The 12,642-nt window shown below is 36.5% G+C and overlaps 1 protein-coding gene across 1 annotated transcript; it reads left to right on the top strand.

Moving 5' to 3' along the window:
• The first annotated feature begins 1,108 nt into the window (after positions 1 to 1,108).
• Positions 1,109 to 3,815, top strand: LOC104786601 (root phototropism protein 2). Its single transcript, XM_010512042.2, has 4 exons — positions 1,109 to 1,395; positions 1,478 to 1,547; positions 1,764 to 2,141; positions 2,384 to 3,815. Exons 1-4 carry the CDS (start codon positions 1,325 to 1,327, stop codon positions 3,653 to 3,655), a joined length of 1,791 nt encoding a protein of 596 aa, XP_010510344.1. The 5' UTR covers positions 1,109 to 1,324; the 3' UTR covers positions 3,656 to 3,815.
• Positions 3,816 to 12,642: the final 8,827 nt, after the last annotated feature.

A 12,642-nucleotide genomic window follows, 5' to 3' on the forward strand; every position in this document is an offset into this window, starting at 1 on the left:
AACTTTGTTATGAAGACCCATAATGAAAATCTTCTTCATATCCAAAAACTACAAAATAGTCTAGTCGCACCGGCAGAAAATTATTAGGGCAACTAGGCAAACGTAGAGACTAGAGAGACGTGTGATATATCATAAAGGCGATAGGGACACGTGTGTAAGAATGATTGGAAGACAGAACTGATACTGGATTCTGAAGGATGAATTTGACGACGTAGCTAAGCCGAACACCATGAGGTTCTACGAAGAAGCACGACCACATACTGAGGTGGCCCTATCTATGACATGTTCCTACTTTCCCTAACTTGTTTGGTCCTACTTCTCTCAAAATCGTACATCCACTTTTAATATCGTTTCTTATCTGTCAATTATTCACATGCGTTGCTTTTCTTTTTTCTTTCTCTCTCAGTTCAGCATTTTCTTTCTTTAATTCAGAATTTTTAGGCTTTTAAGTTTTAACATGTGAAAGCTTTTCTTTATTTGTTATCACTTTCTCATTAACCATATCAAAAGATTGTTTTTTTTTCTTTGACCGATTCACTTTGCAAATTCCTGCCAACAGCCAAATGAATGTGATCATATTGGTTGTCACTTTATACGTAAAACTGGGTGATATATACATGACAGTTACGTTACGTGTCGGTACGATGGCTGAGATTGCTTACTCATAGTAGCTGTAGCTTTCTACTAAGCAAAATTTGCATATGCTGTCACATTACTACTATAAGTCTATTATATATACTAAACATGTTACCAAATAAAAAAGAAACATCTATAGTCTATTGTTACTCCGCATGCTTTTACCATGCATATTACTGTAAAATTTACGTAGTTAGACAAATAACCAATAGTAAGCTCACTATTCTTTTAATTTTGAAGACAACATATTATATTCAATGCCCAAAAAAAACTGATTTATAAATGTTAGCTACAAATTACCAACTACAAAGAGATCTCTATTAGTCTATTATCATAGGTTGTAAAAGGTATACAATATAAGTTTCCCAATTACCCAAAAAAAGCCGCCAATGCAAGCCCGTGGATCCAAGTAAGGAAAAGTTAAAAAAAAGTGGTGAAAAGGAAAGTAAACGACGAATACACACATTCAAACACAAGGATTAGTGAGAGTGAGTTAACTCAAAGAGATAATGAACTACTACATCATAAAACGACAAATAAAGGAAATAATAAGCTAGAAGAAGCCAATCACACAAATATTACATAGCAATTGGATGGATTGGGAGGACCCACGTTAAATAAATTCCAATATATAGACAACTCTCCAATTGTGCATCCATCTCCTTCAATACAGAGCAACAAAAAAAAAATGGCGACAGAAGGAAAAAACCCCATCAACATGAACTCAATGTCTTCTAGTCTTCAGAGAACCGGCCAATGGTACGAAACTGGTCTAGTTTCACCAATAGAGTTGCCGTATCATTTGCAATTCTAACATGTATATATGTGTGCATTTTTGTAGGGTTTTTTCTCAAGATATTCCGACAGATGTTGTAGTTGAAGTCGGAGAAGCCAATTTCTCTCTTCATAAGGTAAACAACAACTCTTGGTTCTTAGTTCACATGTTAATACAAAAAAAAAACAATTTTTTTTCTTTTCTTTTTGTCACAACTCATCTACGTATATATATACACAACTAGATTTGAATTAACTAATGATAAGACGACGGTCTTAATTAGTATAAAGAGTTACACAATATGGTCCGGTTAGACGTTTTTAACTAATTATTTTCATGATCGTATGTATAGTTCATGTTAGTTGCGAAGAGCAACTACATAAGGAAGCTAATAATGGAATCCAAAGACAGCGACGTGACGAGAATAGATCTCTCGGATATGCCCGGAGGTCCTGAAATATTTGAGAAAGCAGCCAAATTCTGTTACGGTGTTAACTTTGAGATCACCGTCCAGAACGTGGCGGCTCTCCATTGCGCCGCCGAGTTCTTACAGATGACTGACAAGTACTGCAACAACAACCTTGCTGGTCGGACACAAGACTTCCTCTCTCAGGTCGCTCTCTCTAGCCTCTCTGGAGCCATTGTTGTTCTCAAGTCTTGCGAGATTCTCCTTCCTATTTCTCGTGATCTCGGTATTGTCCGCCGTTGTGTCGACGTCGTCGCTGCTAAGGTTTTTTGACTCATAACTCTTCCTCATTTCTTTCTAAGCGTTACATCCCCATTTTGTATAGTTATTAGTTTTTTTTCCTTCCCTTTTTAGTTTTTACTTAGTAATAAGGAACCGATCTTGAGTTTAGTACGGTTTATGTAACGCAAAATGACATATGAGTTTAATAGTTTTGCATTTCTTGTTACATTAACTAATAGAGTAACTAATATGTTCATTTTGATCATTGATTTTGATTTGAAAAGGCTTGCAACGAGGCAATGTTTCCATGTCGAACACCACCAAACTGGTGGACAGAGGAACTCTGTATCTTAGACGTTGGCTTCTTCGCGGACGTCGTAGCTTCCATGAAGCAGAGAGGAGTCAAACCATCCTCCTTAGCCTCTGCGATCATCACCTACACCGAGAAATCCTTAAGAGACCTTGTAAGAGACCATTCCGGTAGAGGAGTCAAGTTTTCCGATACCGGAGATAACGATTCCGACGAGAGATCCCTACAGAGAGATCTTGTTGAATCAATCGTCTCTCTCTTACCTTCAGATAAAGGACTCTTCCCCATCAATTTCCTCTGTTCTCTCCTCCGTTGTGCCGTCTTCTTGGACACTTCCTTGACCTGCAAGAACGAGCTTGAGAAACGAATCTCAGTCGTTCTCGAGCACGTCTCCGTCGACGATCTCTTGATCCCGTCTTTCACCTACGACGGAGAACGGTTACTAGATCTCGACAGTGTCAGAAGAATCATCTCTAGTTTCGTCGAAAAGGAGAAAAACGTCGGTGTTTTCAACGGTGGAGACTTCAACAGAGGACTCTGCTCTGTTACACTACAAAGAGTCGCTAAGACAGTTGACTCTTACTTAGCAGAGATCGCTACTTACGGAGAGCTAACGATCTCCAAGTTCAACGCGATCGCCAACCTTGTCCCCAAATCCGCTAGAAAATCAGACGACGATCTCTACAGAGCTATAGACATCTTCTTGAAAGCTCATCCGAACCTAGACGAGATCGAAAGAGAGAAAGTGTGTAGCTCAATGGACCCTTTAAAGCTTTCGTACGACGCACGTCTCCACGCTTCACAGAACAAGAGACTACCAGTAAACATAGTTCTTCACGCACTTTACTACGATCAGTTAAAGCTAAGAAGTGGAGTGGAAGAACAAGAAGAAAGAGCAGTAGTTGTTAATCTACCCGAAGCTTTAAAGACACGTAGCCAGCTTCAAGCTGATACTACGTTAGCTAAAGAGAACGAAGCGTTGAGAAGTGAGCTGATGAAGATGAAGATGTATGTTTCGGACATGCAGAAGAATAAGAACGGTGCTGGAGCTTCTTCTTCGAACTCTACGTCGTTGGTTAGTAATAATAATAAGAAGAGCAAACATAATTTTTTCTCTTCTGTTTCGAAGAAACTTGGGAAGTTGAACCCGTTTAGACATGGGTCTAAAGATACTTCGAACTTAGATGAAGATCTTGCTGGTGTTGATATTACTAAGCCAAGGAGACGAAGATTCTCAATCTCTTAACCAAAACCGTCTTGATCTGTACTTTTGCGTTTTTTTGTCTGTGTGGGCTTTTGTGTATAAAACCTTGTAGTCTAGTGTGCTTCTTTTTGCGTGATTTTTGTTGTTGTTGGTGTGTTTATTGTTTAATGAGTTTGGAAAATAAAAAGAAAATTAGATATCACTGATCTACTATGTACTAAAACTAAAGCTAAATTTAAAGAGTGAGCTCACGTTAAAGCGAGGTTTACATCACAAAACGAAGACTCAGAACCACAGCTGAACCAGCTTAGAGTTGAACCCTGGTCCAAATCGTAGAGGGAAACTAGGCCTGGGCATTCGGGTACCCGTTCGGGTTCGGTTCGGGTATTTCGGGTTTTCGGGTTTAGAGGTATAGGACCCGTTCGGGTATTTCTAGACTTCGGGTTCGGATCGGACTCGGTTCGGATATTTCGAGTTCGGATTCGGATTACCCGAAGTTCACAAAACTCAAAATCTTAGTGTCTAAATTATTCAATAATACACAATATATCTAAAAATTTAGAGTATATTCTACCCAAATTTACTAATAAACAGTTTAAATACTTTAAATTGTCGAAAATATCTAAAAATCTGAATATTTTGAACACTTATATTATTAAAATTATAAATATTACTAATATATTACTACTATATATTAATAATGTTGGTATATTCGGATACCCGTTCGGATTTCGGTTCGGATCGGGTTTGGATTCGGGTTTTCGGATTTAGAGATTTAGAACCCGTTCGGGTATTTTACAATTTCGGATCGGGTTCGGATCGGATATTCGGATCCGGGTATTTTGCCCAGGCCTAAGAGAAACTACTCTGCCACTAGGAGATTGATAATTTTGAATTTTTGATTAGTAGTAACTTTTATTTATTTATTGGTAAAAGTAACATTTTTATAAATAAAAATCTTAATAATCTCTTTTAGATCAGGATTCTTCTTGCTTTGCTTAATGGCTACCATCTCTCCCTTAGCTCTAATCTTCTAATATACTTTCCTTCTCATGCAATACTTCGATCATCCCAATCTTGTTAGATTAAAGTTAATCCAATGTTTTACAGTTTTTACTCTTCTTCCATCGAATAACTAGTAATTAAGAAGAAGATTGACCATTAAAAAAAAATCGAACAATAATTCCATGCCATTTTATCTAAAAAAAATTGACAAATAATTTTTGTAATACTAGATTTTAACCCGCGTATATACCACGAGACAATCTTTAAAAAAAAATTAATTTTTATTATATTTTATTTGTTTTATTTAATTAATTTTGTTTGGATTATTAATTATTAGAACAATAATAAGGGAATTAAATTCATAAATATGTAATTTATAAGTTATTGTCTCATTAAGTCACAATATTACCAATAATTTAATTGTTTTACAAAATTTTAGTTAAATTACCTGATTTACTATGTCTAATATTCTAATGTAGTATTGGCCAAATAATTAAATGAAGATTTAACCCGTGTTTCAAGACCAAATTAATAATATTTTATTTATATTAATGTTAATTCAAAATATCATGTTAATAACATGTCCCTCCAATATAACAATTGGCGGACCTATTTGAGGGGAAAATGATTCATTTAACCCAGATTAAATTCTAAAAAAAACAAAAATTTACATGTAAATTCTTAAAGTTTCAGTAGCAAAATTAGTTTTTTTCAACATGTTGACACTCCAAAACCAGGTTTGATTTCTTATATAACACTTTTGACCCGTTAAAATTTTTCTTGGGTCCGCCAGTGCATATAATCACGTTATATGGTAACATTATTATATATTTCAATAATATAAAAACCAAGTTAATAATATTTTATACTATTGAGTAAGGAAACCAAATCAATCTTAATAACTTAATAGTTAATACTTAATACCAATCATGTAAGTGCTTTTCTCAAATAATTTAAGTTAAAGTAGTCATTTTGTGAGTGTTGATGAATGAAATTTTGCGCTAATAAAACTATAGGAAATATGAGAATATATAGAAACTTATCATATTTTCGAATTCTTGCATCCAAAGTATTGATTCAGTAACCGTGACAAAGTCTTTTATGTTTTATTTTATAAAAAATAAAGCCAATATAAAAGCAGAAGAATTGAAAAACTATGAGAGTAAAATCACTTCTTATTTTTCTACTACCAAACATGCTTTTCTTAAAAAAAAATTCCCATCACTCGTCTCCTTCTCCTTATGCTACTTTTTTAATTTAATAAGAAAATCATTGACATGCGAATACTTATGCTCGCCTCGTAAAGGAACTAACACGAGCAATTAAAAACTCTTGAATAATATGGTCTTAATACGTTATTATTACTATGATTTTTCCTTATTTGCATGTTTCATAGGTACCCTTTGATAACATCAAACTGTTCGTTATTTTATTTCTCTTATCGACAACTAATTGGAGGAATAAGTACAATTAAATATATTGATGCCTTGAAAACTCGTTCAAACGGTAGATATTATTTTGGTTTTCTTATTATTCATATAAACAGAGCAAACGAAAAGAAGATTATATATATGACAAGCTCTTATCGGCGTTAACGCTTACGATTGAATCAAAAACAACAAAATAAAAATAAGAATCATGATACAAATTTATTTCGAGTCCTACCAATTACATACTCTTCATTTCATAATCCTAGAGGCATTTTCTTGTTTTGAAAACCCTTTTTCTTTTAAAATATGCATGTGGTCTATAGCACTCCAATTACTTATATAAATCTCTTTTGCAGGCTTCCCCGGTTTAGACTTATGTTGCTCTCCTAACTTGGAATCCTACACAAAATACATAGTAGCTATCAATTTATTTCAGTGAGATTTAATATATAGAATAATAATTACAAATGAAAGGATGAAAGAAATGTTAACTTAGCAAACACAGAGAACAAACTGAAAAATAAAATATTAATTAAAAAAAATTGATATACATCTAAAAAAGAAAAGGGTAAACAACGATGATGGTATCATATTGTGTATACAACGAATTATTTACAGTGCTTGAAGTCGGTTACCTAGGTTAGTTAGGTTAGAAATTAAAGAATCTATAATATCTTGATTGACAAGTTTAAATGATACATTGAAATTTATGATCTAACTATTTTAAATATATAAGATTTGAATCTTTGATATTTGTTTGTTATTAGAGAAATTATATGATCCCAGTCAAAACACAATCTTTATAATTGGTAAAACATTGATTGTGGAAAAATCAATTTTATTTGTTTGAAGTATTCCACTATATGCAATTAAAATTCTTCCATAATTAACCAAATCTTATTTATTCTAAAATTTGTTTCTAATCGATGTTAAGTTATATTTTGTTTCCATTTTACGTTTTTAGGGTAAAAAACATACCAAATATAAGTTTTCGATTAAATATATTCCTATTTTAAAATATATTCCTATTTTAAAATATATTATAATCTTTAGACAATATTTAGTTATTGTTATTTTGAGAAAATTTTAGGGATTAACTTTGTAAATAATTATAACTTAAACGGTAGAACTCAAAATGTACTTCAAAAATGTATATATAGATTTGGATATCACAACAATACCCGCAAATTTAGCTACTCTGATGCCATAAAATTAGTACACAAAATCGCAATCTCATTTATTAGAATGAATATTCTTAGTTTAGGAAAACCATATTTGAATAAAATCAAACAAAAAATCTTTTATTACTCCGAATTTTATTATAAGAATCTTTGTAATATATATATATATATATATATATATATATATATTTCATGAAATCCCAACTCTTACCTTTTATTATATGACATATTCTAAATGTAACGACTGGCTGATGAAATTTAAATTATATCTATAATTAATATTTTGACCACCAAAAATATGGATAACCTCTTCTATCTCTATCTGCGACGACTTCTATAAACTAATATAAATACATACCATTCATATGTTGTCAACTCATCAAATCCAATAGCAACTACTATTATCTAATCAGTATTCTGAATAAAAATTCTAATAGCGGATTCTTTTGCGTTTAATTTCTCTGATGTATCCAAGCAATAAAATCGTCTTCAACTTCATATTGGATCAGATAATCAATTCAGTATAACTCATCCGGAGCTTTGTTGTCATCGTCATGAAAATTTGATAGAAGCACCAAAACATATATGTGGACATTGGGTAGCGCAAGGATAGTAAAGCAAATTCGATTGTTTAGTCTGTGAATACCCAAACGAATAAGCGTTCTTGAACTCGTTGAGAACCTCTGTTCTAGCCGAAGACAAGATAGCAAGAGTTTTAAAGCTCTGTTTTTAGTAAATCGTTGAAAGTTGTTTCACATTCAAAGAACCGATTCTCTTATATAGAGAATAATCAAATATCTAACCCTTCTAAGAATTGTAAAGTTCCCATTATGCTATAGCTAAGATTAAAGGAAAAATACCAATTTGTAATGTTAAAAATAGAAAAATGCAGAATAAAGTAAAAGGAAAATCATCAGCTAAGTCGGCACCGCCTTAACACCCTGCATCAGGTACCCCGGCGTTGGAAAAGATTCGTCCCGAATCTTCAAGCTCATCTTGTTGAACATCTGTGACAAGGTGTTTGACATTGAACACATCCGAACAACGAACATCAGGAGGAAGACGAAGGCGATAAGCATTGGCATTGATCTTATCTAACACCTCCAAAGGTCCAATCTTCTGTGCTTTCAGCTTGTTATATTCACGAGGAGCAAAACGATCCCGAGTTAATACAGCCCACACAAAGTCTCCCACACAAAACTGCACATTTCGCCGATGATGATCAGTATCTGACTTGTATTTGGCGGAAGAAATCTGCAAATTGTCATGAACCTGTGAATGGATTAAAGACAAATCTATGACGAAATCACTAGCATGGCCATGATCCGAGTAGCATCTGTGGTAACCCCAAGATCATGAGGTCCTCGAGGAATGATGCCATAAACAACATGAAATGGGCTAAAATGAGTACTTCAATTAACTGCATGGTTGTGAGCAAACTCTGCTTTACACAACATTGTATCCCACGACTTAATGTTGGTACCACCCAAACAACGAAGCATATCTCCCAAAGAACGATTTGTAACTTCTGTCTGACCATCTGTTTGCGGATGATAAGCGGAGCTCATGTCAAGACTTGTACGCAACAAACGCCAAAGGGAACGCCAAAAGTGACTCAAGAACTTTGAATCTCTATCAGACACAATCGACAACGGCAAACCATGAAGATGATAAATTTCTCGGAAAAACAATGTAGCCACTTGAACAGCATATGTCGTCTTCTTACAAGGAACAAAGTGTGCCATTTTAGAGAATTGATCCACAATGACAAAGATAGAATCATTGCCACGTTGACTACGAGGGAGTCCTAACACAAAATCCAGGCTTATATCCGTCCATGGTTGTGTTGGAATTGGCAACGGCATATATAAATCAAACCACACATCGTTCGATAAAACAAGCGACATCCCGACGTAAAGTGGGCCAAAAATATGACTCCGTTAACAAGTGTAGAGTTTGGTCCCGCCCAACATGACCCTTTTCATGAAGTTCTTGAATGAGTTGTAGTCGTAAACTACACTCGGGCACACACAAGCGACAATCACGAAATATGAAATCATCTTGCAAAAAAAATTCTGAACGAATTCCGGCATGTAAATCTGCCTAACCCCGGCAAAAATAAGGGTCACTAGGATATAAATCACACAACACAGCAAACCCGGGAACAGAAACCTACAAAGTCGCTAGAAGATGATTTCGACGACTCAAAGCATCAGTTATTTTGTTCATACGACCCGACTGGTGCTTGATGACAAACGTGAACTGCTGTAAAAAGGCAATATAGGAGGCATGACGTGCAGAAATCTTGTCTTGACTACCCAAATGTTTTAACGCATCATGGTCTGTGTAGAGAACAAATTCTTGATGAAAAAGATAATGACGCCAATGCTTGATAGCTTGAACAATAGCATAGAACTCCACATCATAAGTGCTATAACGAGCTCGAGAACCATCTATCTTCTCGCTAAAGAATGCAACAGGACGTCCGTGCTGACTCAAAACAGCCCCAATGCTGAATTTACATGCATCACAATGCAGCTCGAAGACAATAGAAAAATCCGGTAAAGCCAATATTGGAGCTGAAATCAACTTTTCTATTATGAGTTCAAAAGCAATATTTGCTTCAGCAGACCACACAAAGGCAGAACCCTTGAGACAATCCGTGAGCGGGACTGTAATATTACTAAAGTGATGTACAAAGCGACGATAAAACGAGGCTAAACCATGGAAACTTCGAACATCATTTATAGTTGTTGGTTTAGGCCACGACCGTATTGCCTCAACTTTGCTTGGATCCATCTCTATTCCCTTGGCTGAGATAAGATAGTCTAAAAACATAACCTGCTGTGCTCCAAAAACACATTTATGTTGAGCGGGAAAAAACTTTTCACGCCTCAAAACACCAACAACCTCCGCTAGATGTAATAAATGGCTTGCCAAATCATTGCTAAACATCAAAATGTCATCAAAATAGACAATAACAAATTTACCAATGAAGGGACGTAAGGCTTGATTCATCACGCGCATAAACGTACTAGGAGCATTGGAGAGACCAAACGACATAACCATCCATTCAAAGAGACCCTCTCGAGTTTTAAAAGCCGTCTTCCATTCGTCACCAAGATTTATCTGAATCTGACGATAACCACTCTTTAAATCCAACTTGGAAAAAATAGAAGCGTGTCCAATCTGATCAAGTAAGTCGTCAAGACGAGGAATCGAAAATCAATAACGCACTGTGATTTTGTTAATTGCGCGGCTATCAACACACAATCTCCATGAACCGTCTTTTTTTGGAATAAGCAAAGCCGGAACCACAGTTGGACTTAAATTTTCACGAACATACCCTTTAGCCAAAAGATCTTCCACTTGACGATGCAACTCCTCATGTTCTTGTGGACTCATACGGTAATGGGGACGGTTAGAGATTACAGCATTTGGAACGAAGTCGATACGATGTTGGATGTCACGTAATGGTGGTAAACCACGAGGCAAATCAGTGGGAAAAACATCATCGAATTCTTGTAGCAAACCTTGGAAGGGCAAAGAAGGTTCAGAAGACTGCATGCTAGGTGTCGGAGTTGTCGGAGTTGTCACCAAGGCCTACACGGTATCTGTCTCGGATAAGTGCGACTCAAAAGTTGCTTTAGGAACAAGCAACAAAGATGTCAACCCTTTAGATATGGTGATAGCATCCTCAGGCACACAAGAAGGAAGTGCAGACTCAGTATCTTCTTTTGAAGAAAGCAACGTAACGGTGCGATCTCAAAAAGAGAAACTATAAGAGTTAGTACGTCCTTTATGGTGAACATCACGATCAAACTGCCAAGGACGTCCTAATAAAATATGACAAGCATCCATTGGCAATATAGCACAAACAACCTCATCCTTGTAAGAACCGATAGAGAATGTCACCAAAGCTTGAGGCAAGACGTTCATTTCATTCCCATTGTTTAACCATGCAAGCTTGAAAGGAGAATTATGTGGTTCAATTTTAAGCCCCAATTTACGAACTACGAACTGCTTCACGAAAAATAACATTAGTGCAGCTCCTAGAGTCGATAATCAGCTTGCATATTTTCCCGTTAATAGTGCAGGTAGAACGAAATAACGCAGACCTTAACCATGATTCATTCGGAGCCTTTGGTAGCAAACAATTGCGACGAAGAACCAAACTAATACCTGTATCACCAGAAATTAATTTCTCCATCTGATCGTGAGACTCGGAACCGGAATCATCAAACTGAGGCTCATCAACAACTTCTGTATCATGGGCTAGCAAACCTCGTCAATTTTGGTTGGGACAAGCAGTCTGTCGATGACCAAATTCACCACAACTATAACATCGCAAAGCACCTATTCGTGGCTGGCGAGATGCAGCAATTGAATCAGACGGAACGGTGGACTTTGGTAACGCATAACGCGACGATGAAGAAGGATCGGTGTTGGAAGCAACAGCGGTGACATTCGCAGCTTGGGGCAATAAACGAGACCGAGACGACGAAGACGTCCAAGGAGACTTGTATTGAAGCTCCATGCCCAACGCTCTTTGATGTGCTTCATAAACAGAAGTGGGATTGAACTGTTGCAAAGGAATTTGGAGTTGAGTCCGAAGTCCACCAAGAAAACGAGAAACAAGCTGCTCCTCTGTCTCGACCAGTGTCGTACGAGCAACCATCTAAAAAAAATCAGAGGCGTATTCATCCACTGTTCGTGAGCCTTGATGTAAATTTTGAAGCTTCGTATATAATGTCCGCTCATAGTTATAAGAGAGAAAGCTACGACGCATATGTTTCTTCATCTTCTCCCAAGAATCAATATTTGATTTGCTGGAATTGCGACGAGATTCTTTGAGCTGAGTCCACCAAGCCATGGCCCGACCTTTGAACCTTGTTGCCACCAGAGAGACTCGATCACCATCAGGAACCTACTTAATGTCCAACACCTCTTCCACAATGTTGAGCCAATCGGTAAATTCTTCAGCTTTGGTCGTGCCAGAAATTTCTGGAATATCCAACTTAAAACCAGAATCCCATCTATGAGACCCATGGTTGTTATGGACAACGATGTCGTCGTTGTTGTTGCGATGACGGATCGGACGCTGTTCATCTTGACGTACCGGAACAGCGAAGAGGTTTTCATGAAGATCCATGTCGTCCTCGTCAACTTCCGCTTGTCTCTCACGACGAACCCTTGGTTGATTCTGCAACACCGTCGTCAACGCAGATTCGATGGCGTGTTGAAGAGCATCGTGCAAATTGTTCGTGAAGTTCTCCAAGGTTTCACGGAACTCAGCTTGGTGGTCTTCAGTCGTAGGTTTGTGGGGGAGCCATCATTGAAGGAAGAACACACACAGGACCGAATCTTGATTGAGGAATCAAAGTGCTGGAATCTGATACCAACTGGAGTAGCA

Source organism: Camelina sativa, chromosome 5, assembly GCF_030686135.1.
Source record: "Camelina sativa cultivar CO46 ecotype springtype chromosome 5, ASM3068613v1".
Taxonomy (NCBI): Eukaryota; Viridiplantae; Streptophyta; class Magnoliopsida; order Brassicales; family Brassicaceae; genus Camelina; species Camelina sativa.

Excerpts from the sequence above, each read along its gene's own strand:
- LOC104786601 (XM_010512042.2), top strand. The coding sequence starts at position 1,325 with ATGGCGACAGAAGGAAAAAACCCCATCAACATGAACTCAATGTCTTCT. Across the intron at positions 1,396-1,477 it reads CTTCAGAGAACCGGCCAATG|GGTTTTTTCTCAAGATATTC; the intron begins GTACGAAACTGG and ends GCATTTTTGTAG. Across the intron at positions 2,142-2,383 it reads TCGACGTCGTCGCTGCTAAG|GCTTGCAACGAGGCAATGTT; the intron begins GTTTTTTGACTC and ends TGATTTGAAAAG.